Source organism: Bos mutus, chromosome 9 (genome assembly GCF_027580195.1).
Source record: "Bos mutus isolate GX-2022 chromosome 9, NWIPB_WYAK_1.1, whole genome shotgun sequence".
Classification (NCBI taxonomy): domain Eukaryota; kingdom Metazoa; phylum Chordata; class Mammalia; order Artiodactyla; family Bovidae; genus Bos; species Bos mutus.
In genome coordinates, this window is record NC_091625.1 from 59,842,939 (window position 1) to 59,869,652 (window position 26,714).

The 26,714-nt window shown below is 36.6% G+C and overlaps 1 protein-coding gene across 2 annotated transcripts in view; it reads left to right on the forward strand.

The window, feature by feature from the left end:
* MAP3K7 (mitogen-activated protein kinase kinase kinase 7) overlaps positions 1–26,714 on the forward strand; it is a 65,473-nt gene that overhangs the window by 21,340 nt on the left and 17,419 nt on the right. Inside the window, exons 6-13 of one of the 2 annotated variants that reach the window (XM_005889274.3) lie at positions 2,495–2,619; positions 6,660–6,788; positions 8,784–8,914; positions 10,489–10,570; positions 13,316–13,446; positions 14,112–14,241; positions 16,794–16,874; positions 26,194–26,258. In XM_005889274.3, coding sequence (XP_005889336.1) covers positions 2,495–2,619; positions 6,660–6,788; positions 8,784–8,914; positions 10,489–10,570; positions 13,316–13,446; positions 14,112–14,241; positions 16,794–16,874; positions 26,194–26,258 — 874 coding nt within the window. The remainder of the gene's footprint in view (positions 1–2,494; positions 2,620–6,659; positions 6,789–8,783; positions 8,915–10,488; positions 10,571–13,315; positions 13,447–14,111; positions 14,242–16,793; positions 16,875–26,193; positions 26,259–26,714) is intronic. The other variant, XM_005889275.3, reaches the window with a different exon arrangement.

The following is a 26,714-nucleotide window of genomic DNA, read 5'->3' on the forward strand; positions in this document are numbered from 1 at the left end:
GTTGTCCTGGAGGAGCCAGAACCCATTAGATGGAACACCCGTCTGCACCGGGGCATGTTTGGCTTTGAAATGACTAATGAGTTATTAAACAATATACTTTAAAATAATCTCATGAGATGTTTTTTAACATCTTTTAGATTCCATAATTACACAGCTTAAACATCTACTTCCATTCTCCATTCAACCATACCTGTAGATCCATAAATTTTAGGCTTATTTAACCAACCTATTTAGACAGACCAGCTATATCTTACCAAAGTCATCTGCAGCTAGGGACTCTGGTTTCGCTAATAAATACCATTAACATATTTATAAGAGATATGGTCTAGGTCGTTCATTCCTCTCGGGCATTCTTACAGTTGGACTCATGGTGCAGTGTTGAAAATTGCCTGTGGGGCACCCTGTATACAAATTGGGCTTTATCATTAGAATTTATTTTTTAGAAGGTGCTGGGGAAAAGGAAACTCTTGGAATGGCTGTATTTTCATGTATAATTGCATATACTATCTTATTGTCCCTGGAAAACCTGTGGAGTCTCCAGTCAGGAGGAGTTTTTTAGAATGGCACAGAAAGAAGGCACCTGATGATACAATTAGGTGTTTCATACAGCATCAGCTTGTGCCCCTACTTTAGTTAGCTTTTTGCTAGTTCATTCAGAATCTTATGATTAAAGGGGTATTCATTGTAAATAGTAATAATATAAAAGTCATTCAGAAAAATTACTGTAATATTTTGAATATACTAGGATGAAACCAAGAAGTCAGTTACAGAATCTCTTGGATAAAGAGTAGTAAGAACTTAGCAATGGTGAAACAAGGAAAAATTTTTTGTTTGTTTAAGTGTATATAAAGGTAATTTGCACTTAGCATTCTTTCCACTTAAATTATCACAGTATTTGTGGCATTATGGAGATATGAATAGTAGTTTATCTGGCTTATTTTAGTCATGATGGACTAAAAAAAAAAACTAATATTCTAAATAATCTGTCCAGTTAGAATTTTGGAACAGAATTATATGCAAAGAATTTATAACTTTATGTAAATATCTGTATATAATGATATGAAAAAAATATCCTGGTAAGGGAATAAAGCAACATTATGTATAGTGTAACCTATACATGCTTAAATCCCCGTATACTGCTCTTGACGGTGCTCACAGGGATCGTGAGTAACGTGGCTTTGACTCTTAAACTCACGTGAGAAGAATTTGGTCCTCCAGCAATATGGCAAACTGGGTAAACTGCAGAAACACCCAGCACCAAACCCAGAGGCGCCACATACCACAGCAAACACGCTTGACGTGCATGGTGACCTTACAAGAAGACAAGGCTTCAAACCCAGGGGTGCCACATACCACAGCAAACACGCTTGACGTGCACAGTGATCTTACAAGAAGACAAGGGCAGCATTAAGCCAAAGAGAGAGAGCTGAACCCTAAATGGGTTCGGTGGTTTGTGGGTTTTGCTTCTAAAGTTCAAAGTGAACGTTCCTGATTCATGTCCCAGACTCCGCCTGTCTTGTATGTCAGAATCCTCTGCATTCAGTGACATATAGGGAAAGGAGTTTATATATATATACACACACACATATATATATGTAGGAGATTTTTATGGACCAGGCTTGAAGGTGAAGTACATCACATTCTACTGGCTAGAATGGTCATGATAACCACACCTAATTGCTCAGAAGGCTGAGAAATGTACCTAAAAAGGAAAGGAAATAGGGTCAGTGAACAGCTAAGCAGTCTTGCTACATTAGGCTAACTAAAGACTCATTTCTGTTTACAGTAAGGTTAATAAGAGCAAAGAAGGTTTGGAAACTTTTGGCACCATGATCCATAGTAAGAAGTACTTCACAGTCTGTTGTGTGTGCATTATAATGTGTGTAGACCTGAAACTGAACTTTTCTGAAACAATATTTAGTCTTAGTAGTTGTGATACACTTTGATATTTCCAGTTTTTTTTTTAATGCTGTCATAATCTTCTGGGTTGTTTTGCAATCTAGGTCCCCAGATATGTGATCTAGAATTGTTATGATTTAGATTTTATGACTAGGTTTCTACTTGCACCTTAAAAAACACTGGGGTAGGCAGGTAAAGTATAGGAGCCAACAGTTTATGAAGGTATTGATATCTAGGCACTCCTATTTCAGAACACCTTAATGTTCACTTACTACATGTTTTTAAAACCCCATATTTTGGCCCAGAGAGAAGCATAATCAAGAAAAATTATGGAGATAGAGATGGAGACATCAGAATTTGAGTCTAGCAGTCACCCTAAGAACTGGCTTAAAGTCAACTTTTGCCAATATTCCTCTATATTATTAAGCTATTACAGGTGACTGGTTCACATTTTACAGAAGTTGAATGGTGACATTTTGCTTATTAACCTTTTCTATTTCCTCAAATATCTCTTTTATTGTAGAATCAGATACTGGTCTTATAACCTTTAATTCATTTTTTGGTTTATTTTTTGTCTTGTTTGTTTTTTAAACAGCTTGCTGCTGGTTGCAGGGGGGACAGTTTTAAAAATCTGTGATTTTGGTACAGCCTGTGACATTCAGACTCACATGACCAACAATAAGGGGAGTGCTGCTTGGATGGCACCTGAAGTTTTTGAAGGTAAAATAGCAAAAGCGTGATGTGACTGATAATCTGCCTTATTACCCCATGTAAATCCAACGTGTTTATGGCTTTCCCCTATTTACATGATTTTATTTCTACATGGCGTTTACGCAAGATACTTCCTAAAGTCTAAGGAGGTACTGCATAAATACAGCCTTAGATCTTGAATCTCATAGCAGGATTTCGGTTGTCTGTGAAGTTCAGGCATATGTGCAGTTGATCCTCATGCTCAGATTCCATAACAGCAAAATTGCCTACCAAAATTGCCTAAAATCAGTACTCATAATTCTTTTCATAGGTTATTCACAGGTATGCACAGAGCAGGAAAAAATTTTGAGTTGCCCAGCACTCACATTCCCGGCTGAGGTCACACAAGGCACTGCTCTGCCCTCTTGTGTCAGTTCTCACACTGTATCACCTCTGTGATCTATTGAGTGCCTCATTTTTTCTCCTTTTTTGTACTTTGTGTTGATGATTTCACAGTTTAAAATGGCCTCTACGAGTAATATTGAAGTGCTTTCTAGTGTTCCTAAGTGTCAGAAGGCTGTGATGTGTCTTACAGAGAAAATGCACTTGCTAGCTAATCTGCATTCAGGCATGAGTTACAGTGCTTTTGGCCATGAGTTTAATATTAATGAATCAACGATTTATATTAAAAAAGATGTTTTAAACAGAAACACATAAAACAAGGTTAATATATTGATAAGTTGACAAAAACATTGTGAAGAGGCTCACAGGAACCCAGTCCTGTATTTCCTCCTGGAGGAAATGATTCAGTGTTTACAAATTAACAATTCAGTTCAGTTCAGTCACTCAGTCGTGTCCAACTCTTTGCGACCCCATGGACAGCAGCACACCAGGCCTTCCTGTCCATTGCCAACTCTTGAAGCTTACTCAGACTCATGTCCATTAAGTCGGTGATGCCATCCAACCATCTCATCCTCTGTCATCCCCTTCTCCTCCTGCCTTCAATCTTTCCCAGCATCAGGGTCTTTTCAGATGAGTCAGTTCTTCGCATCAGGTGGCCAAAGTATTGGAATTTCAGCTTTAGCATCAGTCCTTCCAATGAATATTCAGGACGGATTTCCTTTAGGATGGACTGGTTGGATCTCCTTGCAGTCCAAGGGACTTTCAAGAGTCTTCTCCATCACCACAGTTCAAAAGCATCAATTCTTCGGCGCTCAGCTTTTTCATAGTCCAACTCTCACATCCATACATGACCACTGGAAAAACTATAGCCTTGACTAGATGGACCTTTGTTGGCAAAGTAATATCTCTGCTTTTTAATAAGCTGTCTAGGTTGGTCATAACTTTTCTTCCTAGGAGCAAACGTCTTTTAATTTCATGGCTGCAGTCACCATCTGCAGTGATTTGGGAGCCCCAAAAAATAGTCTCTCAGTGTTTCCGTTGTTTCTCCATCTATTTGCCATGAAGTGATGGGACCAGATGCGATGACCTTAGTTTTCTGAATGTTGAGTTTTAAGCCAACTCTTTCACATTCCTCTTTCACTTTCATCAAGAGGTTCTTTAGTTCTTCTTTGCTTCCTGCCTTAAGGGCAGTGTCATCTACATATCTGAGCTTTTTGATTTCTCCCAGCAGTCTTGATTCCAGCTTGTGCTTCATCCAGCCCAGCTTTTCTCATGATGTACTCTGCATATAAGTTAAATAAGTGAGGTGACAGTATTCAGCCTTGACATACTCCTTTCCCTATTTGGAACCAGTGTGTTGTTCCATGTCCAGTGTCCATTTCTAGCTGTTGCTTCCTGACCTGCATACAGATTTCTCAGGAGGTAGGTCAGGTGGTCTGGAATTCCCATCTCTTTAAGAATTTCCAGAGTTTATCGTGGTCCACACAGTCAAAGGTTTGGCATAGTCAATAAAGCAGAAGTAGATGTTTTTCTGGAACTCTCTTACTTTTTTGATGATCCTTTGGATGTTGGCAATTTGATCTCTGGTTCCTCTGCCTTTTCTAAATCCAGCTTGAACATCTGGAAGTTCACGGTTCATGTACTATTGAAGCCTGGCTTGGAGAATTTTGAGCATTACTTTACTAGCGTGTGAGATGAGTACAATTGTGTGGTAGTTTCAGCATTCTTTGGCATTGCCTTTCTTGCTGCTGCTGCTGCTGCTAAGTTGCTTCAGTTGTCCGACTCTTAGTGACCCCATGGACTGCAGCCCACCAGACTCCTCCGTCCATGGAATTTTCCAGGCAGTGGGGTGCCATTGCCTTGTCTGTGCCTTTCTTAGGGATTGGAATGAAAACTGACCTTTTCCAGTCCTGTTCACTGCAAACTTTATAAGACAATACAGGGCATAACGAGAACCAAGTGTGCTTTGTGTTGGTTTCCTAGTGATTAAAAATCGGCCCTTCAAAGCTTAAATGAGTGTGCCTTAGAAAGAATGCAAGTAACTGGACCAGAAGTGTGATGCTAAGGACAACAAATAAGGGATACCTTATGCTTACTTTTACATCTGTGTATCTTAACTCAAGTTTTAAAAGAGTGATCCATAAATTGCATATGAGGTTTCTGTATAAAAACATCAATTGTCTTTTAAACAATTCAGAAAATTTGAACTGAAGACATGTGATTCATACATTAGAAGGTATGAAAGCCCATGAAACTCAGAAACATTCAATAATCGAATTCTGATTTTGACTTTTATTTTTGATGAATTTAAAGTTTTTTGTTCTTTGTTTTTAGCCACCAAGAGAAAGAAATTTGCTCTATAGCTGGTCCCTTGAGTGGAGCTATTTTGCCACAAAGTTCAGTTAAAAAGTTTGTGAACAAGCCAGCGTTAAATTATATAAGGTTAAATAATGCCACTTGTTTTAAGTTCGTGTGTAGAATACACATAATTGGCATTGTTTTGAAATTATTTATTTAATGTGACTTGCTTTGAGTTAAAATAGCACAGTTATTACTGTAGTGTGGAGAGCAGAAAGATTTGTTTTTACAGAAGAACCCAGAAATAAAAGTTACTCTTAATTGTTTAGAGAAACAAAACTCAGACTATTAGGCTATGTAGATTTCTTCATTTCTGAAAGATGTCAGCACCTGTGGTTCAGATCAGATTGTAATGTCATTGTCTAGTTTATAGTGCCCAGTGCCTGCAAAGTACATCCGTAGCTACTGTTGTAATAACTGATCATTCTTACAGTGGGTTGTTCATGGGTTTTAGGGTTTTGTTTGTTTGTTTATCAGCTGATTGACCAACCAACTTATAATTATGTGCATTTTGCTGCATAAATCAACTACTGTAAATTTGGTATTTGTAGTTTTCCTGCTTACAACTTACTTTTAAGTTTGCAAGTTAATAATTTATCTCACCAGATATTTTGGAAAAAAAGAATCTTCACACTAGATTAGAAATTTCTTCTGCTTTGATAGTGTTTTCCATCAAGAGAATGGGAGAAGAAAATTTTAAGGTTAAGAAATTCCAGAAAGGAGTAAGAAATTACATAAAGGAATGTACAAGTTGTTTTAATTCTCTGCCCCAGAGAAAATATGTTTAAATAAAAGATAAGGTCGACATTTCTTGACAAGAAGGTAGAAAATAACTAACTTTCTAAAGTGGGGTTTGTTTGTTTTTTTTTTCTCTTTATTGGATGATAATTGCTTTACAGTGTGGTGGTCTCTGCTGTACATCAATGCAAATCAGTCATAACTATACATATATATATGTGTGTGTGTGTATGTATTCCCCCTTCCTTCTGAGCCTCCCTCCCCGACCCCCGACTCCAAGTCCAGGTCATCACAGAGTGCCATGCTGGGATCCCTGTGTTACATGGCAGCTTCCTGCTAGTTATCTATTTTATACATGATAGAGTAAGTTTTTGAGTACAATTTTAATACTTAACTCATTTTAAAAATATATTTATTGCAAAGACTTGAGGTCTTCAGAAAGTTTCTCAGCCCTACCTGTGGCATTCTCTTGTTTTTGTACATGATGCTTATTCTTAAAATTTATGAAAGCCATTACTTCTGTAAGTCATGTGGGGAAAAGTCTTGAAATTTTACTACCTTTTTTTTTCTAGGTAGCAATTACAGTGAAAAATGTGATGTCTTCAGCTGGGGTATTATCCTTTGGGAAGTGATAACACGTCGGAAACCCTTTGATGAAATTGGTGGCCCGGCTTTCCGTATCATGTGGGCTGTTCATAACGGTTTGTGAAGTTTTTCGTCAGTATATTTTGTATATTTCTTATTTGGAAATTGTTTCTCCCCCAAAGAAGACCATTTATACCCAGTATTAAAGTATACGATTTCTTGTAACCAGCCTCAAGCCCTACCTGCCCTGACACCAAGATCGAGCAGAGCTGGGGCAGTCCTGGCTCTGGACAGAGCTGAGGTCTGCTGGCTGTGCCCGTGCGGAAGAGGCCATCAGTAGACAGCCAGAGCCAGCTGCCTCATTGCCTCTCTCCAGCAGACAGGGACGCGCTGGACTGGACACTGTGGGGAAAAAAAATTTCTCACATGGTTAAGATAATTAGGGAGCTATTGCTTTTTTCTCTTGAAGAAGCAGTGTCTCACTGAGGAGAGAAAGCAAAGCATATTCAGTAAGAGTTGTTACTTAAGCTATTCATAAAGGCAAAATACGAAGTGCATCACATAGTCTTGCTTTTTAGCTTCTCATTCATTTTTATGACGTGAGTGCTGTTATGTCCCATTTTACAGCTTTCCTAATTAGGAAGCTGAGACCTAGAGAAGCTAAGTAATTTGCCTAGGGTCACAGGTTTAGTGGAGAAGGCAATGGTAACCCACTCCAGTACTATTGCCTGGAAAATCCCATGGACAAAGGAGTCTGGTAGGCTGCAGTCCATGGGGTTGCTAAGAGTCGGGGCATGACTGAGCGACTTCACTTTCACTTTTCACTTTCATGCATTGGAGAAGGAAATGGCAACCCACTCCAGTATTCTTGCCTGGAGAATCCCAGGGATGGGGGAGCCTGGTGGGCTGCCGTGTACGGGGTCGTACAGAGTCGGACACGACTGAAGCGACTTAGCAGCAGCAGCAGCACAGGGTTAGTAAGTGGTGTTGCTGAGATTAGATCTGATATTTCTGACTCAAATGTCCATATTTTTAAGTTATATTCATTTATGGACACAATGTCCTTGCATCCCTCCTAATCCCTTTATACCTCTAATTACAATGTTTCTAACCACTCATGATACTAGAATACATCTCCTTCATTAATCAATTTACTTTGCAGTTCCTTTGGGAAAATATACTTCTTGAAAGGAAATTGCTGAATCTTTTAACTTTTGCTGTCCTTCTCTGTTGTTTAATTTCTATCTCTTGATTATAATTGACTCTGATTAATGGCATTTTTGACACACTATTCCACATGTGATAGAACAAATATCTGCCCCACTGTTTTGGTCATTCATCGACATGTCAAGGAGTCATTGGAGTAATCGTGTGTGTTTGCCAATTTCCGGTTCATTGTGCTACCTTTTCTGTGGTTATGGAGAATGCTAGAGCATTGACCAGGATGGTGTTTTCTTTTTCTGTCATGTGTCAGTAAAATTGAATGTCAGTGAAGTAAGAAATAAAAGAACTAACTTATTAATTGGTAAATTTACAAAGATTTCATTATAATCTAGCCCTTCTTTTAAGTTAGGGACCTTGCTAGTGATATTAGTCTTATTAAATTACACAAAAGTTGGCAGTTTTCAGCTTGTGAAATGACTGACTCACAGCTACTGTAAGGCCTGCCTCCCACAAAAGAACCGTTTAGAAGTCAGTGAGTGTAATACTATGTAATATATCAACTATGGTTGATGACTTTTGATATATGGAAGATGATTTTTCAAACAGATTTGAAATTTTTATGATAAATCTGAAAATACAGGTCAGATATGATTACCTTGAGTTACCATTCACACATTAAGCTGTTAACTATTTGTTAAAAGAGTGTTTATAGTAAATGAACTATTATTAACTCTCAGTCATAATGCATGTGAAAATTTTAATTTGGTTTCTCAAAAGGTGTAGATTCCCCTTTATGAAAATGCAATGTTTACCTAAAGGACAAAATAAATGTACTTTTATTCCTCCTAAAAAAATCTTGATTTAGAAAATAAATACCATGTTAGAAACTTATACTATTCTTTGAGTAAATACATTCTTTTCTCCCCTCCTGTAATTTTTAATTGTAGGTACTCGACCACCACTGATCAAAAATTTACCTAAGCCCATTGAGAGCCTGATGACTCGTTGTTGGTCTAAAGATCCTTCTCAGCGCCCTTCAATGGAGGAAATTGTGAAAATAATGACTCACTTGATGCGGGTATAATCCTTCTTTTGAGGGGCTTTGGGATTAAGGGACTTTTATATATACTGAGTTTTAATGAGATTTTAAAGTAAAGGGATATCATTATTTTTTTTTTGTTTTAATACTTTTTTGTATTTTCCACTTTAGAATGGGTATTCATTACTCACATAATCAGAGGAGAAAACATTATTTTGGGAAAAAAAATCTAGTTCTTTATAATGGAAAGATGGCTAGACTAGGTCTCTGAACATGCTTTTTTCCTTCTGCTTAACTTGGTAGATTTATTTGTTACTCGGCCTGTTGCCTTATCTGTAATGTGAGAGAAGTTGAATTAGATGATCTCTAAAGCCTTTACATGGCTTGGGTATTTTATGACTCTAATTGTTGCTGAGTTATAAATTTTCTTTAGTACAAATCTTTATCAAGCAGTCATTTATGTAGCACACTAGAGAGGCTACATTCCCAGACACTTTTATTTAAGTGATTTTTACCTTTTGGTTTTCATTGTATATTTTCAGCTTTCCACTTGCCATTAAAAAGTTAAACTTTTTTCTAGGATCTGTAGAATTTTAGAATTTAGAAGAATCATTTTAAATAATTATTAGAATTTCCCAGTCTATAAATCAAACACTTTTGTTAGAATTATTTAAATCAATCTAGGCCTCTGGTTTTTTATGCACTAACAAATCTATCAAGTAGTACCTTGACTTGGAAATGTGAAAAGTGCCTGAATTTCAGAAAATTTGCTAAGCAGAAGAATCTTTCAGTCTCTTTGAATATAGATTAAGTGATTTCCTAAATGGCCACATAATTAATTTGTTCATTCTATTGAAAATAAGTTAGGCACAGCAGCTTAAACTCATCTTATTAAAGCTTAATTTCATATTGGAGAATAGCTGTATGTAGAATCCTGGGACCTAAAGATACACTCATAAGAAAACAACTCAGTAAAAATTAAAAAGTAGAGAAAACAGCTTGGTCTCCATAATCAAATACCTTAAAACTTTGGATTATATAAATTATTCAGATTTTGATTGTGCCTATCTGTGCTTTGTCTAATTTGAGAAGAAAACGTTTCTCTTTTTTCTCCCTAAATTCTAATTTTTATCCAGCAGATATATCCAGTATTTTACCTCTGGTTCATAGAGTGACATTCATAATCTATCCTTGATATTTAAAATGTCTAACAAATTATTCCATGGCATACCATCTCTGTTGTCAGACTAGGTCATTTCAACACTTTAGAGATTTGCCTCACTGCTATGAGAACATGAATAATGTCTCATGTAATTATGAGGAATGATACTACTGTATTTCATATGTTCCTCTAAAGGAATATTGGCTGTTTTCTTCAAGATTATCTAGGCTCTGTGTAGGTAGATACATGGCATTGATAACAGTTGAAATTCAGAAGAGTTAGTACATCTTTGTATCTACAAATTTCCATATATGCCTTAGTGAAAATAAAGCAGCATTTTTGCTGCATTCAGATCTCAGCAAGGAAGTAATTCAAACATACTCTTTAATTTTCACATGATTTGATTTGTATTAAAGAAATTTTAAATTGTTATTTACTTTTTTATATATAGTACTTTCCAGGAGCAGATGAGCCGTTACAATATCCTTGTCAGTATTCAGATGAAGGACAGAGCAACTCTGCTACCAGTACAGGTAAATGGATAGATTGGAACGTAATAAGCTAAATGTTTGTGTCTCTATTCCTGTGAAGTGATAATCAAGAAGCAATGACTGATGTCCCTTTTTGCATTTTAATTTATTCCTTTAATATGATTGCAATTTGAATTTTCAGGTGCATCATTCTTCATGCAGGTACCCAGGGTTAGTTAATTGAAAACCCACTTCCAAGTTTTGAAATTCTTACACAGTTGTGTCTAAAAAGACTGGATATTATATTTCTGTGGATGCCATTCTTTACTTGAAAAATAATTCTTACACAGATACAGCTAGATCAAATAGTATCAAAATTATTATAAATATATATATAAAACAGTATAGTTCCTGTATCATGAGCACCCTACTTCTTGATCTTTGTAGAAGAATTCATAGAGACATTCATTTAAGAATCTGTGTTTTAGTTCAGAGTTCCTCAGTTCCATAGTTTGTGGTCATAAAAAAAATAGTAGAAGTAATACTCAGAAAAATTTTACTTCTCAAAATATATGGTATTATGAACATTTATTAGTTTGATTAAAACTAAAAGGCATAGGTGTGTATGTACACATATACTTAATGCATTCTTAAAATTTTATTTTTACTGGTCTATTTCCCCTGCCTCCAAAAAAATTATATTTAAACTGGTTCCAATTTTACTGAAAGTCTTTCTGAGATGCTCTGAATTCTAAAGTGAATTTCTCTAAAAACATTTGCTTGCCACTCCTTACTCTCAGCTGACCTTCTTTACCGTTTCTCTGTGATCAAAAGACAGCTGCCACAAACTCCCCCTCTCCATGCGCCCACCTGCCTGAGTCTGCCCCTCTGCTCTGCACGCTCTTCTGTTCCCATGCTGAACTGTCCATGCTCATAGCCAGAGGCAAGCCTGTCCCCTTGTGCATCAGATCCCATCTGCTCTCCAGCAATTCTTCCTGTCTCTTGCATCACCAGTTTTAGCCTTTGTGCTGGGATCATTCCCTGAGTATATATACAGTAGTCCCCCCTTGTCCACAGTTTTACTTTCTGCAGTTTCAGTTACCCGTGGTCAACAGTGATCCAGAAATACTAAATGAAAAATTCCAGAATGAAATAATTCATAGGTTTTAGATTGCAGCCATCTTGAGCAGCACGATGAAATCTCGCTCCATCCTATGGATCGTCCTTTTATTCAGTGTATCCTATCCATTTGTCACTTAGCAGCCCTGTTGGTTGTCACATCACCTGTCAAGGTATCACAGTGCTTGTGTTCATGGAACCCTAATTTTATTTAGTAATGGCCCCAAAGCACACAAGTAGTGATGCTGGCAATTCTGATATGCCAAAGAGAAGCTGGAAAGTGCTCCCTCTAACTGAAAAGGTGAAAATTCTCAACTTTAATTAGGGAAAAAAAAATCCTATGCTGGATGAGATTGCTAAGATCTGCATTAAGAACTTCTATCCATGAAATCATGAAGGAAAAAGAAATCTGTGCCTGTTTTGCTGTCATGCTTCAAACTGCAAAAGTTAACAGCCGTAGTGCAGGATAAGTGCTTAGTTAGAGAAAGGTATTAAATTTGTACAGTAAGATATGTTGAGAGAGAGAGACATCATTCATGTAACTTTTATTACAGTATGTTGTTAGTTCTGTTTTATTTTTAGTTACTCTTGTTAATCTCTTACTGTGCCTAATTTATAAATTAAAGTTTATCGTAGGAATATATGTATAAGAAGAAACACAGTATGCAAGGGCTGAGTCCTGCCTGAGGTTGCAGGCATCCACTGGAGCTCTTAGAATGCATCCCCTGTGGATAAGGCGGGGACTGTTAAAGTCTGTATTTGCATTTCTCTGGCTTCTCTCTTGCCATTCTCTCTTGTGCTCACTCCATTCAAGCTTTTATTGTACCACTACTCTAGAATTGCTCTTGTCAAGGTCACCAGTTATCTTCACATTACTAAATCTAAATGAAGGATTTTCAGTTCTCATCTTTTTTGATTCTCAGTAGCCTTTGACACAGTTTGTTACTGTCTACTGTTTTCAGCACTTTGAGTTGGTCTTCAGGATACCATACTAGCCTGGGCTTCATCTTACATTTCTGGTCACTTGTTTTCATGGTTTCCTGTGCTGGTTATTCTTCATCTTCCCAACCTATAAATGTCAGAGTGCCCAGGGCTTAGTCATTTGACCTCTTTGTTGGTCTAAACTCATTTCCTTAGTAATCTCATCCAGTATACATGTATACGCCAATATTTTTGCTCCATCCCAAATTCAAACTCCATACTCACATATCCAGCTACTTGACTGACACCTGCTATGAGCTCAAAATTACCATTTTCCTAACTGAGCTCCCTTCCGACTCAGTCCTTCCACAGTCTTTTCCATCTTGATTAATAGCCATTTCTTTCTCTCAAGCTAAGAATCTTAGTCATTCTTGATTCTAAATCAAGTTGATTTATAATATACTTCTTAAGCTTCTAGCAGGAAGCATCTCAAATTCCAGATAAACCAAGCATGATTTGTAAAATTATTAGCATTATAAAGTTTAATTGGACTTTGACTATTAGAAAACTGTTTAGGCACTTTGATTCCCTTTTGTGCTATCCTGAAATATCATTTAAAATGGGTTTGTTTGGGTATCTTCATTAGCTTGAAAAGTCTTATTTCTATTTATATCTTGCTAGTTTAGAAAAGAATTTAAGTTACATTTTATTGAATGAAGCATTTGTATTATTCCTAGCCTATTGTCATAAATATTTTTGCTTTCCTAGGCTCCTTCATGGACATCGCTTCTACAAACACCAGTAATAAAAGTGACACTAACATGGAACAAGTTCCTGCCACAAATGATACAATTAAACGCTTAGAATCAAAATTGTTGAAAAACCAGGCAAAACAACAGGTTTGTTTTGTTATTAAAAGTAAAGTCTTTTGGTAACCTTACCAGTAGTCATGAAGTCCTAAACATTATACTAACAAGTATTGTTTGCCTTCTTCCACTATACAAGTTCTGAATCTTGTTCCTGAAGCAGACAGACAGGCTTAAGAGTAGAGATGTGTAATGAGATTCTCCTGAAACTCTTTATAATTAATTGTTCTCCCATCTGATGATTGCTGCCTTTGACATTTGTGCATATCTTCCTTAACGATGATACCTAACTTGAACAGTTGATGGTTACAAGTATAAAATGGACGTTTCTTGGCTGTACTACCTGGTTAAAGGCGTTCTTCTAGATCCATCATTTCATGTTTCCAGATTTATTATATTTTTGCTGTTACTGGTTTTTCAGTATTTTAAGGAGTGATTTTATTCGTCTTCCTTGAGGCATTTAGGATAACTAATAATTGGGACATTGAACTCCCAGCTCTAATGATCACCTTTTCCTAAAGGCCAGTGTCTGCAGCTTGTTCTTCCTCACTCCTACAGTTCTCTTTCCCTGAAGGTATTCCATTTCTTTCAGAACAGAACCCATAAAAATCCCAGTTGGTATCTCCCTTCTTCTAGCTGCCCAGGATTTTTAAATATAAAGAGCTTCAGTAATTCAAATTGACCTATGTTTTTAACAGAGTGAATCTGGGCGTTTGAGTTTGGGAGCTTCTCGTGGGAGCAGCGTGGAGAGCTTGCCCCCAACCTCTGAAGGCAAGAGGATGAGTGCCGATATGTCTGAAATAGAAGCCAGGATTGCTGCAACCACAGGTAAAAAGGAAGTAACAGTCTGAAGAGGAACGAAGATGTAGTTTCAGTTGTTTCAGTCATGGGAATGTCAGGGGCTTTTTTGTGTGTGTCCTAAATTTTTTTAAAGCAGGAAGTTGATTTACAATATACTTCCTATGCTTCTAGCAGAAAGCATCTCAAATTCCAGATAAACCAAGCATGATTTGTAAAATTATTAGCATTATAAAATTTAATTTCTTATTACAGATTTTTATCAAATATAATTCAGCTCAATATGAGCTGAAAATCTAAATGAGAAATTGAAATTTAGCCAATACTAGGATGTTTTAGGAGGATTTTGAGTGATTCTACTAGAGTTTTGTGCTGAACTCAAATAATAGCAAATGTTTTGTTTTGAATTTAGCAGAAAAATGTGCTCCAGATCAAAATATGATTTGGCCTTACTGTCTGCTGCTACTCCTTTCAGTGGCAAAAGTAGCTAAGTTTGTGATTAATTCTTTTAATTGTAAAATAAAAGATCATAGTAATTTGATCTGGAAAAAGCTAGTATTTCTCTTCCATTTTGTCAGTACTTAAAATGATTAACTGTGGAAAGACTGGTCAGCACAAAAATAATTACATGTTTTGTTACCTTAGTGGACTTCTAACCTTCTTTTCTAAGCAGGTTCATTTAGTAATGGTGGGTTAAATTGTTTTCTTTCTGATTTCCCTAGAGGTGGAGAGGAACTGATTATAAATACATTTCTATTGTGGAAAATGTAGAAATATAAATTTAAAAAACCCAGTCTTCCATAATTGTCCCACTAAAAAAATAAACACAGAATTTTTGTGTATTTACCTCTAATCTTTTAAACTACATATGTATATACAAGTATATTCCCTAATGTATTAGCATATTTTTTTTAACTTAGCTAACCAGGTTTTGTGGGATTTTGTTTTGTTTTAAGATTGTTTTGGTTTCTTTCTAAAAAGAATATTTTCATTTTGTGTGAAGTTCTTTTAAGAAAGAAGTTGTCCAGAGGACCATCCTAACTCTTCTTGTCTTCAACTAATCTTGGTCACTTATTTATCAGTTAGCATTAGAGTCAGTTAGATATTATAGAATATCCAAAATAACAGTGTCTTTAACACAAAACTTCTTTTCACACACAAATCTGGAGGTAGGCGCCTCAATCTTTGGTGACTGGGTTTCTTCCGTCTCTCTGTGTTACAATCCCTATTGTGTGGCTTTCATCCAGAAGGTGACTTTGTGCTCCATAATGGCTGTTCCAGTCATCACATCCACAGTCCCAGCATCAGGAAGCAGGAGTTAGGGCAAGGGCTACTTTTTCAAAAAGCTTTCACAGAAGTCCCTCCTAACAACTTCCACGTTTATGTCATTGGCCGTAGCAATAGGGTCAGATGGCTCCCTTTGGACCCAAGGGAAGAGGGCATCTGCAGTCTTTTATCTGGGAACATTGCTGTCCTGAGTATAGTTGAGGTTCTGTTGCTAAGAAAAAAGGGGAAAAAAGAGATTGGCTGGTCTCTGCCACATAAATGGAATCTTCAGAAACAGTCAAGTTGAGTGGAGGGAGGTCACTTGAGTCACAGGTGTTTCTGTGTGCAGTGGGGCTGTCACAGTACAGTGTCTGATGAACAGTGTATACAGAAATGCAGCCTAACACTTTGGGAGTCCTTTTCATTTCAGGAATATCATTCAAGTTAGAGCTGCCAAATAGTGATTGCTACCTTAAAACAGGAAGTGTTCTGTACTGTAATAGTAATAATTTTAACATCTGCTAGTGTCAATTTTTTAGTCAGGTACTGGTTTATAATTAATCTTCACAGAAGTCATATTTCACCAGATTAAAGGTAACCACATATATTTAAATAACCCTATCCTTTCTCTGCCTAAATGTGAATAAAACAGATGGGCTGAACATTTGTTGGTGAATTGTCTTACTTTGACAGGTTCATATTTTCCAGCCTTTCAGAACTATTCTGGTTTGGCAGGAATAGACCCTAAACTTTGGAAACTACAATAAATACTCAGTTTATCAGAAGTATGTTTAAACATTTATAATTATAAAAGCATATATATTTCATACTTTGATTCAATAATTATCATATCATCACTGAATTGTACTTTGTAGCACACTTCAAGAAACACCTCATTGAACACATATTCCTGTGTTTGTTTAATTAAAACAAATATGGCAGCATATTTCTTTTTAACTCCTCTTTTCTTCCCACTTTCATTGTAGACCCTCACTGCACATCAGTGGTTGCATTTAGATTATTTCTGTGAAGTGTTGGAAATCTAGCTTTCTCATTACCTGCAGCTTTGTTTGTCTCTGTCCTTTTTTTTTTCCTGCTAATTAAAGCCAGTATGTGAAACATCATGTATTGATAGTTGTTTGCTCCTTAATCACGCCTTGTGTAAGCATGGACAAAGGGTTTGATAGTTCTGCATGCCATCCTGCATGAAGTGTTATTAACACAACTATATGAAAAGTATTCTGTTTTTGTTCACCGTTTTCTGTGTTTCTATTTGTGGTTGTTTGCATGTATACTGTATGTGTGTATTTTTGCAGCCTTTTCCAAGCCTAAACGGGGCCACCGTAAAACCGCTTCATTTGGCAACATTCTGGATGTCCCTGAGACCGTCATAGCAGGTATCATGGACCACCTGGGTTGGTCTAATAGCTGTAAAACCGGAATAATGATTCCTAGTACTTATAAAATGCTTCTTGCTCCAATTTAATAGAATGTGAAAATAGATACCTTGCATGCAGTCCTTAGGGAGACAGATTAAAAACTGTACACATTTATCTGCACTGAAGCCAGCTTGGCCAGAAACCTCACATCTCCAAAATTGAGGATGAACTAGAAGGTAAAGTAATAAGCCTTTTCATGAAAGGAGGCATACCAGCCCAGAATTCTGCCAACTTCCTCGCATCTTTTAAATGAGCGGAATAGCTGAACCCAGACCTTTTTTGCACCTAGCAGAAAGAGGAAACAATCCTTTAAAAATACTTGTCCTTGGCTCCTTTTCTTCCTTCATTGCAACTTGGCGGCTCCCTCTTGGCACTCTGTCCCAGCCTCTTTCTGTTGGTAACGAGTAAAATACAAAGTTGAGAAAAGAGTAGCTGAATACTATTTTGCCTTAACCTAGAAAACAGAAACAAAAGCTAAATGAGATTTGCTGTTTTACATGGTATCTTGCCAAATAATTATGGTCACTTCAGATTCCTGTGTATTATTAGGAGGATCTTCTTGCAAATTATGTTCTTATACCTAACTCCCACAAGTCTCATAAGGTTAAATTGCTTTCATTTCTTATGGTGATTATCTCATAGATGAATCTAAATCACCATGCCTAGTAGTTCTTGTCTCCTCCAGTAAACTGAAACCTGAGGATAGAGACTATGTCTTTGTTATTTATTATTGATGGCGTCAGCCGCCGTGTCTGGCTCAAGACCTCACACATTGTGTTTAATAAATATGTGCCGATTATGGAAATGACCCATTATTGAGCTCCCAGTGGGTCAGAACCTAGTATACATGTAAAATCTGTAAATCACAGATGTGTATAACACATTTAGCAGTTCTTCGGGCCCATTCCATGGATACAAAACCACCTTATTTCTCGTGTAGTTCTTTGTTACTTTGGTGGTTCAAGTGGTTTATTTTACATTTTCATTGTTGCCCTTCAGAGAATACAGTTAATTTATTCCTCGCATACTTCTATTGAGTCATGGGCTGCTTTCAAAATTAGTAAAGTACTTAGGATCATTTTACTTCTGCCCTGAGAGATACCAAGTTTAAGGGAATAATACACTAACTGAAGAAGCAGCAACGTTTAAATATTCATACTGTTGAGCTCTGATTATCTTAAATGTTTGAGAGTATCAGAAAAATTTAGCCAAATGGCACACTAATCTTAATCTGGGTCTTATAGGTAAACATAAAGAACAGATACACCCACACATAGCGAAGTAGCCAATGATGTATGTGATAATGAGTAGGGAAAAAGAGGAGAAAAACGTTCTCAGAGGTTCTGAGCCAGGGTGAATGTGTGCACCACACCACACCCTGCCAGGGGACATTTGGCACTGTCTGGAAACGTTTATGATTGTCAAAACTAATAGGTGCTACTGACATGGTAGACAGAAGCTGCGTTGCTGGTAAACAGTCTGGAGTGTCTCAGGCAGCCTCCCACAGCCAAGGATTACCCATCCTGAAGTGTCAGCAGTGCCAGGGCTGAAAAACCCTAGTTAGATGTGCTGTGTGGCCTGTAAGGTAGTTTTTTTTTTTTTTTTATAATTTTATTTTAAAAAAAAAATCACATGCTCCCATCCTGAACCCTCCTCCCTCCCAACCTCCCATACCATCCCCTGGGCCTTAACAGCCCCAAGCATCCAGCATCGTGCACTGAACCTGGACTGGCAGTTTCATACATGACATTTCAAAATGACATTCTCCCAAATCTTCCCACCCTCTCCCACAGAGTCCATAAGACTGTTCTATACTCATTCTATGAGGCCACCATCACCCTAATACCAAAACCTGACAAAGATGCCACAAAAAGAAAACTATAGGCCAATATCACTGATGAACATAGATGCAAAATCCTAAACAAAATTCTAGCAATCAGAATCCAACAACACATTAAAAAGATCATACACCATGACCAAGTGGGCTTTATCCCAGGGATGCAAGGATTCTTCAATATCCATAAATCAATCAATGTAATACACCACATTAACAAATTGAAAAACAAAAACCATATGATTATCTCAATAGATGCAGAGAAGCCTTTGACAAAATTCAACACCCATTTATGATAAAACTCTCCAGAAAGCAGGAATAGAAGGAACATACCTCAACATAATAAAAGCTGACAAACCCACAGCAAACATTATCCTCAATGGTGAAAAATTAGCATTTCCTCTAAAGTCAGGAACAAAACAAGGGTGCCCACTTTCACCATTACTATTCAACATAGTTTTGGAAGTTTTGGCTACAGCAATCAGAGCAGAAAAAGAAATAAAAGGAATCCAAATTGGAAAAGAAGAAGTAAAACTCTCACTATTTGTAAGGTAGTTTAAAGTACATCAGCTTAACAGCCATTTTACAGATGAAAAAGATCCAATGATGTTGAATGGTTTTCCCAGAGTTACACAGCCAGGATCCCATCGTAGATCTTCTGACACCAGATTACACCCATTTTTTTTGTTTTGTTTGAGTCACAGAAGTTAGAGTAATTCTGTGCTGCTCCTACTTAGGGTTCGTATTAAATTTAACTGAGCTCTTCATCCAGGAGATACTTTTTAATGACATTGGATCCTTATGGGGTCAGGAAAGCTTAATTCTGCTGCTAATTGCCAGAGTACCAATGCTTGTTAAGTGGAAATAGTATTCAGTAATACATTTTATTAAATATTCTTGTTGGGTTTTTTTCCCCAGATATTTAAACATTAACCTAGTAGTTTCGCTTTTTTTAATAAAGGCTGCAACCACTGGAAATGAAATAATTGGACATAAAAGTCAAACCATTAATTTATTCTTAGGTTATATTTTTAAATTAAACATAAAAGATATAACCTGTGCTTTGGGAGTATCTCAACTATCTTACATGGCCATTTTAATTGTAAAGAAGGATGAAATTTAATTCCCTAAATTTCTTAATAACTTTTAGAACTTTTTTACTTGAGGTTGATTCCCTACAAATTCTGTGGTTATATGATCAGACACTTCTTGATATATCCAAACTGGCATTAATTAGCATTGGATCCCAGTTGTAAGCATTTTTAAAATATAAACTATATTTTTCGTCTGTTATGGATAAGTATTTTCAATAATACTTTCCTTTGGCTAAGTGCAATGTACTGAGTTTAATGTACCTCTTGGAATAAACTGCCTCTTTTTATTAGGAGTACTCCTTTAAGCATCAAGTAAGTTTTTAATGTGTATTTATTAGCAGTGTACAAATGTATCATTTTTGAAGTGTTGCCTCTTGCATTTTTAAAAATTTTTACCAAGTTTTAAAAGTTTTTAAATAGGCACTGTTACTCTAAAAAAATTTTTTTAATACAATCTTTATAATGACTAAAATGCCTAACCTGGTCATGGGTCAACAAATTTAAATCTTGTTTTTTGCTTGTTCTTCAACACTTAACTGTTAAATACCCTGCCGTCAACAAATGAGGAAGAACAAGCAGTCTGTGGCTAACACCAGCGTTCATCAGTTTAACAGTCTCTCAGGTCATGCAAAAGTGGACCTTTAATACCTCAGGACTTGTGTGGATCACACTACACAATTTTTTGTACCCTTGCTACCTTGGGCCTGGCTCTGAAAGAGGTATTGGCAACTTTGTTCTGGTTAAGTCTTCCTTCTACTTTGCCCTGCTCACAGAATGGCTGTAAATCTATCTGGCTTCTTTTTAGCAAGCAAGACACATAATAAGAGCAATTGCCAGTACAGTATGACATTTTGCTAACTCTTCATTTGTAGAGAATGTTCTGCCAAATAACTGTGCAACCTAAGCAAAGTTAATGTAAATGCAGACATCTCTTACCCATAATTGAAACTATCTGATCTATAGTTTTCTTATCCGTTTTATGTTACTTTTATTTAGAGAAAAAAGAGTGGGTGGCAGATTACTGGATTGCTTTAAATTTTTCTAAAGTTTTTTCCTTTAAGATTTTGATAAAAACATGGATTTTTGTTTATTTCGTTCTTTTACTTGGATTTTCTTGACTTTCCCACATTTTGCTTTGTTATTATCCAAGCTTCCAAGGGTCTGTTTTCCCTCCATCTTCATCTCAAATACTCAAATGAGATAGGGATTATGAATTGGGAAACTGTAATACATTTGATAGTAACATTTGATCTGGTGTTAGAAGAATACCTATATTTTACATTTCTTTTAAAATTTCACATGTCAAAGTTAAACAGGTAAAATGTTCAAAAGTTACACAACAAGAACAACAACCTTTTCCAGTTTCATAGAGTAAGAGACTGAGTCGGCTTCCCTGGTAGCTTAGTGGTAAAGAATCCACCTGCCAAAGTAGGAGATGTGGATTCAATTCCTGGATTGGGAAGATCCCCTAGAGAAGGAAATGGTAACTCACTCCAGTATTCTTGCCTGGAAAATCCATGGACAGAGGGGCCTGGGGGGCTACAGTCCATGGAGCTGCAGAAGAGTCCAACTTAACTTAGCAACTAAACAACAAGAGACTGAATAGTTGAAAAATATTTTGTTCATGGCTCTGGTGTCTATTATCAGGGGAGATCAGCAGTCCTGCTCTGGAGTCCTTGTGTGAAGAGTTATAGTACTTAAGAAAGTCAACTGTGATGATAATATATTTTGAAATCCATTGGATGAAAGTACTGTCAGATACATATATACATACCACCTGCAAAAGATTTAATTGAAACATAAGTCTTCTGTACTTTCTCCCTTTCTGTTGTTAAAAAATCCTCATGCATAGTTTATACCAGATCGATTGCTATTATGAAATGAAATAAATTTCCAACATATGATTTGCAAAAGTAAACTATTCCAAATACTGATATTGAATAACTGTTGTAATTATATTATAAAAGATAACTTTTTAAAATGAGCTAAACTGTAGGGTTTTCTAGAATATATTTAAATAGTTTTTAATACTACTGCTATAATATCATACTCAGTGGTTCTGAATTTCTTTTTTAAGTTCAGACTAAATTACAATACTTGGTTTCATTTTAAACACTTGAAATTTTTCTCCTCCATTCTACAGATAAGCATTGCCTTCATGTACTTCTGTTTGAGAAACTTCAACAGTGAGACTCTAGTGTACCTTTTGTTATTTCTAAGCCTGGAATTCAAGATGGTTTAACATTTTAAACTGATAGAACGCTTTGACCAAAAAGCATTATGTACTGTCTTAAGGATTTGCTAGAGAAGGCTGAATATGCAAGTGTTTTGTTGAATCAGTCTTAATACACATAAAATATTTTTGTCCATGTCTGTGAATTTAATTGACATTTGTTGTTAATAATATTCTTGAAACTGAAAAGAAACTTTAGGCGTCCTTATGGTTTCAGCTGCATTTAGATCTCTTAACTGAGAAAAATTTAATGACTATTCATTCACTTTAAATTTCAGTCAGGTACACTGAGCTCCATTGTATATTGGTTATTTACCAAAAGTGTGATAAGTAGTTAAGTAAAATATGAAAAGTGCCAAGCGATAAACAGCACAGCATCATTATGAGGAGACCGTGAGGTAAAAGAATTGAGCTTTTCCAGATCTCAAGTTCTTACCTTGCACAGATAGTGTCATTAACACCTGCCTTTGTTTAGGGACACAGAGGCCCGAGGAGAGCTCTTCTGAGATATACTACATCTGCTTCTGCCAACTGCAGACACTACTCCTTCAGTAAAATTCTGTATTTGTGACTAATTAAATCAGATCAGATCAGTCGCTCAGTCGTGTCCAACTCTTTGCGACCCCATGAATCGCAGCACGCCAGGCCTCCCTGTCCATCACCAACTCCCGGAGGTCACTCAGACTCATGTCCATCGAGTCAGTGATGCCATCTAGCCATCTCATCCTCTGTCGTCCCCTTCTCCTCCTGCCCCCAATCCCTCCCAGCATCAGAGTCTTTTCCAGTGAGTCAACTTTTCGCATGAGGTGGCCAAAGTACTGGAGTTTCAGCTTTAGCATCATTCCCTCCAAAGAAATCCCAGGGCTGATCTCCTTCAGAATGGACTGGTTGGATCTCCTTGCAGTCCAAGGGACCCTCAAGAGTCTTCTCCAACACCACAGTTCAAAAGCATCAATTCTTCGGGGCTCAGCCTTCTTCACAGTCCAACTCTCACATCCATACATGACCACAGGAAAAACCATAGCCTTGACTAGACGAACCTTTGTTGGCAAAGTAATGTCTCTGCTTTTCAATATGCTATCTAGGTTGGTCATAACTTTCCTTCCAAGGAGTAAGCGTCTTTTAATTTCATGGCTGCAGTCACCATCTGCAGTGATTTTGGAGCCCAGAAAAATAAAGTCTGACACTGTTTCCACTGTTTCCCCATCTATTTCCCAGGAAGTGGTGGGACCGGATGCCGTGATCTTCGTTTTCTGAATATTGAGCTTTAAGCCAACTTTTTCACTCTCCACTTTGACTTTCATCAAGAGGCTTTTGAGTTCCTCTTCACTATCTGCCGTAAGGGTGGTGTCATCTGCATATCTGAGGTTATTGATACTTCTCCCGGCAATCTTGATTCCAGCTTGTGTTTCTTCCAGGCCAGCATTTCTCATGATGTACTCTGCATATAAGTTAAATAAACAGGGTGAAATAGGAAAGTGCATATAACTTTACAGGAAATATTTTGGTCGTCTTTTTCCACCTTATTGTAGTCTACCAAGATCACTTTTTAAAATATAAAAAGGATAAGTGTCCCATAATTTTTAATATTCAAAACTTAACAAATATCAAAATTTCCAACATTTTGATTAAAAGATGTCTCCAAGAAAATGTGTTGATTTTTACATGAATAATGTCTTTAGAAAATTGGAACCTAGAAAAATGTTAGTAGTTTAGGTAAGGAAACTGATAAGAAAAACCACAGGAATGACTCTCTGGGTCCTAAGCCAGCAGTCTCTGGAAGGACTCCGATGACTTTCAAATACCAGCTCAAGAAATCAGTTATACATAAAAAGAACAGCTTTTTGGAGAGATGGATTTTGTTTATGTTGTAAAAGCAATTGCCCTATAAGCTGCTGTTCCAACCACCCTTTTAGGGATGGGGAAGAAGGCAGGCTTAGGGATATAGTATATTCCTTTTGTTGCTCTTAGAAAAGTTATTTTTTAAAATATCCTTTGTTCCCTGTCAGAAGTCCTGAACGTTCCAAAATTCATTACAGGTTAAAAAACTCAAGACATCATTTATAACTTCCATATTTTTTGATTAAGCATTGACAATATGATATCATATTGTCCCTTATTTCTACTTTTTTCCTTTATACTGCTGTGTTTAATACAGGTATGCACATATTAAAGAATCATGAAAAAATGTAAAGTAAATGAGTTTCTAAATTAGTGTTTAGTTACCAAAAATTCAGAGTCAGTCTAAATTTACTGAGCACACACTCAGTAATTTTCATTTATGATAATAGGAGCTTGATGTTTTTACATTCATATTTCTAAATTATGGCTTGAAACTTAATATTGGAGCAACAAGTATTTGTTGATTGCAATCCTTTTTTGCTTCGTCTGAACTGTATGCCAGATGGTTTCTGCCATGGTTATGCTGATGAAAATGCATTGCCTAGTATTGCTTGCTTTTGACTCATGCTGTAGCTTATAGATTTCTCATTTTATGGCATCTGTTAACTGTCAGTTCTCCTTTCCCCTACTTAAAACTTTTTATTCCCCTTTCCTCCCCTTCTCCCCACCCCCCCTCCCTTAGAGCTTGTCTTTGTTGTTATTGCAATGGTGATGTAATGATTTTCAGACACATGTGCTGGGTGGTTCCCCAGATTCACAAATGTTGCTAATCTGAAAAGAGAATTCCAGACACTTTTACAAGCCTGTCTCATCTCAGCTAATTTTAGAATGATTGTGTTGAATGAAATGTGCCTGAAATTGCTCATTAGTCATGGTAGTGGGGATCCTTTTTGTCCTCAGGAAAATGGGGATAATTAAAAGTTTTCAGAGAAATATCTTAGTGTGCCTGATTCCATAAATGTGCAGTTTGTTGTTATGTCAATTTGTAATTGAAAGTTGGAGCTTGGAATAAAAAGAAATGTGAAGTAACTTTAAGATTATGCAAAGAATTCTGAAACATAGCTTTAAATACAAAAGAGTTATACTTTCGAGGATAGCTATAAATTTGAGTTTTTATATTCACTGCACGTACTATTGCATTAAACATTATTCTTCTGTTGTAAGGTCCTTTTAGTGTATGTACAAAATAGTAGGGTCACCTTGATTAAGATGCTAGGATATATTGGTTTAAAATAAGATAGTGAAGGTTATGGAGATATAAAATTTTAAGAATGAATTCTGTCGGCTGATCAGGCCACAACTATTAGAGTATGTGGTCTGAGCGCTGCCCACTATTACATAATACGGTCTTCAGAGTCAAAAGAATTTTGACTATTGTGTCAGCTGTTACTCATAGTATTTTGGTGTTTCCTTTTAGACAGCTGATCTCTCATCTTAGAAAATAACTGTGTAAACAGCCCTATTCCCAAATAGAAGTGCTGAGTGAAGCTATTGTTCAGTTCACCCGATGTTGCTGAAGACTTGGATTTGTCTAGTTCTTTCATAAACTGGTTTTTAAGTCAGTTATGTTTAGCATGGAAGTTCCTGAAGCAGGGTTAACACACTAGCCCATTTCAACAACCTGTATATTTGAGAACGGAATGAGAGTCATTCATCTCCACTAGGAATTAAGAGTTGTTGTTCACAAATAATAAATTACTAGATTCTGACAAAGACTAATGGGATTAGGTAAGTGTGACTCAGTGCAATAAATTCAAGCCTAAGCATCCTTTTAAGCTCTGAAACGAACAAGGTACTGCTGTTGGTTAAAGCCAGTCATGGCTCACAACTTGCTGGCTGTCTTGCTGTAGAAACTGTAACGTAAGGCCCTTGAAATAGATGCCGTCATCAGCCCCAGCCCCCAAGCAGTCATCTATTTAAGTACATGACAGAAGATGGTGGAAGAGAATTCAGCAGCTCTTCGTGTGGTAGGGGTGGTTATTGTATTAGGACACACTTTATTGTAAGCCAGCAGCTTTTGAGTTAAAATACTATAGCGGTTTCTCTTTCTTTCCTTACATCTTTCTTTCTCTTTTAACAATGAACACACTTGTTTTTCTCACATTCTGTGTAGATCCAAGGAGCAACAAATTCCAACTTCCTACTGTAGCAGTTAAACCCTTCTTGTCTCTGAATAGATTTCAGTATTTTAATTTTTTATTATTTTTTTAAAAGGCAACGGGCAGCCAAGACGTAGATCCATCCAAGACTTGACTGTTACTGGAACAGATCCTGGTCAGGTAAGACTTAATATTCGAATTCTCTGTCTTTGAAGATGAGCGATGGGCACAAATCAAAAATTAACTGGAATATATATCCTCTGCAAAATAAGTTTTATAAGTTGACCTAAAATAATAATGGAGAAATTCATTATCATCAACTTAAACATGTAAGGGGAAAAAAGTATAAATGCCATTATTAACTTGAATCTAAGCAGAGACGGGTTAATTCAGTAGTGCTATGTGTGTATTATGTGGTTTTCATACATGCTTTAATAAGGAAGTATTCAGTTTTGTACTTGGGACAATTTGTCATTAACACTGTCCTCCAAAATATATCATTAGTGTTAACCTCCTTTTTACTAAAGAGATTAAGTATTCCCCCAATAAAGATGTCACTTCTCTGGGGTCACAGGCACTGATATACCTGGTGGACTCTAACTAATCTTTTACTTTGTCATATCCGCTAGATTTACA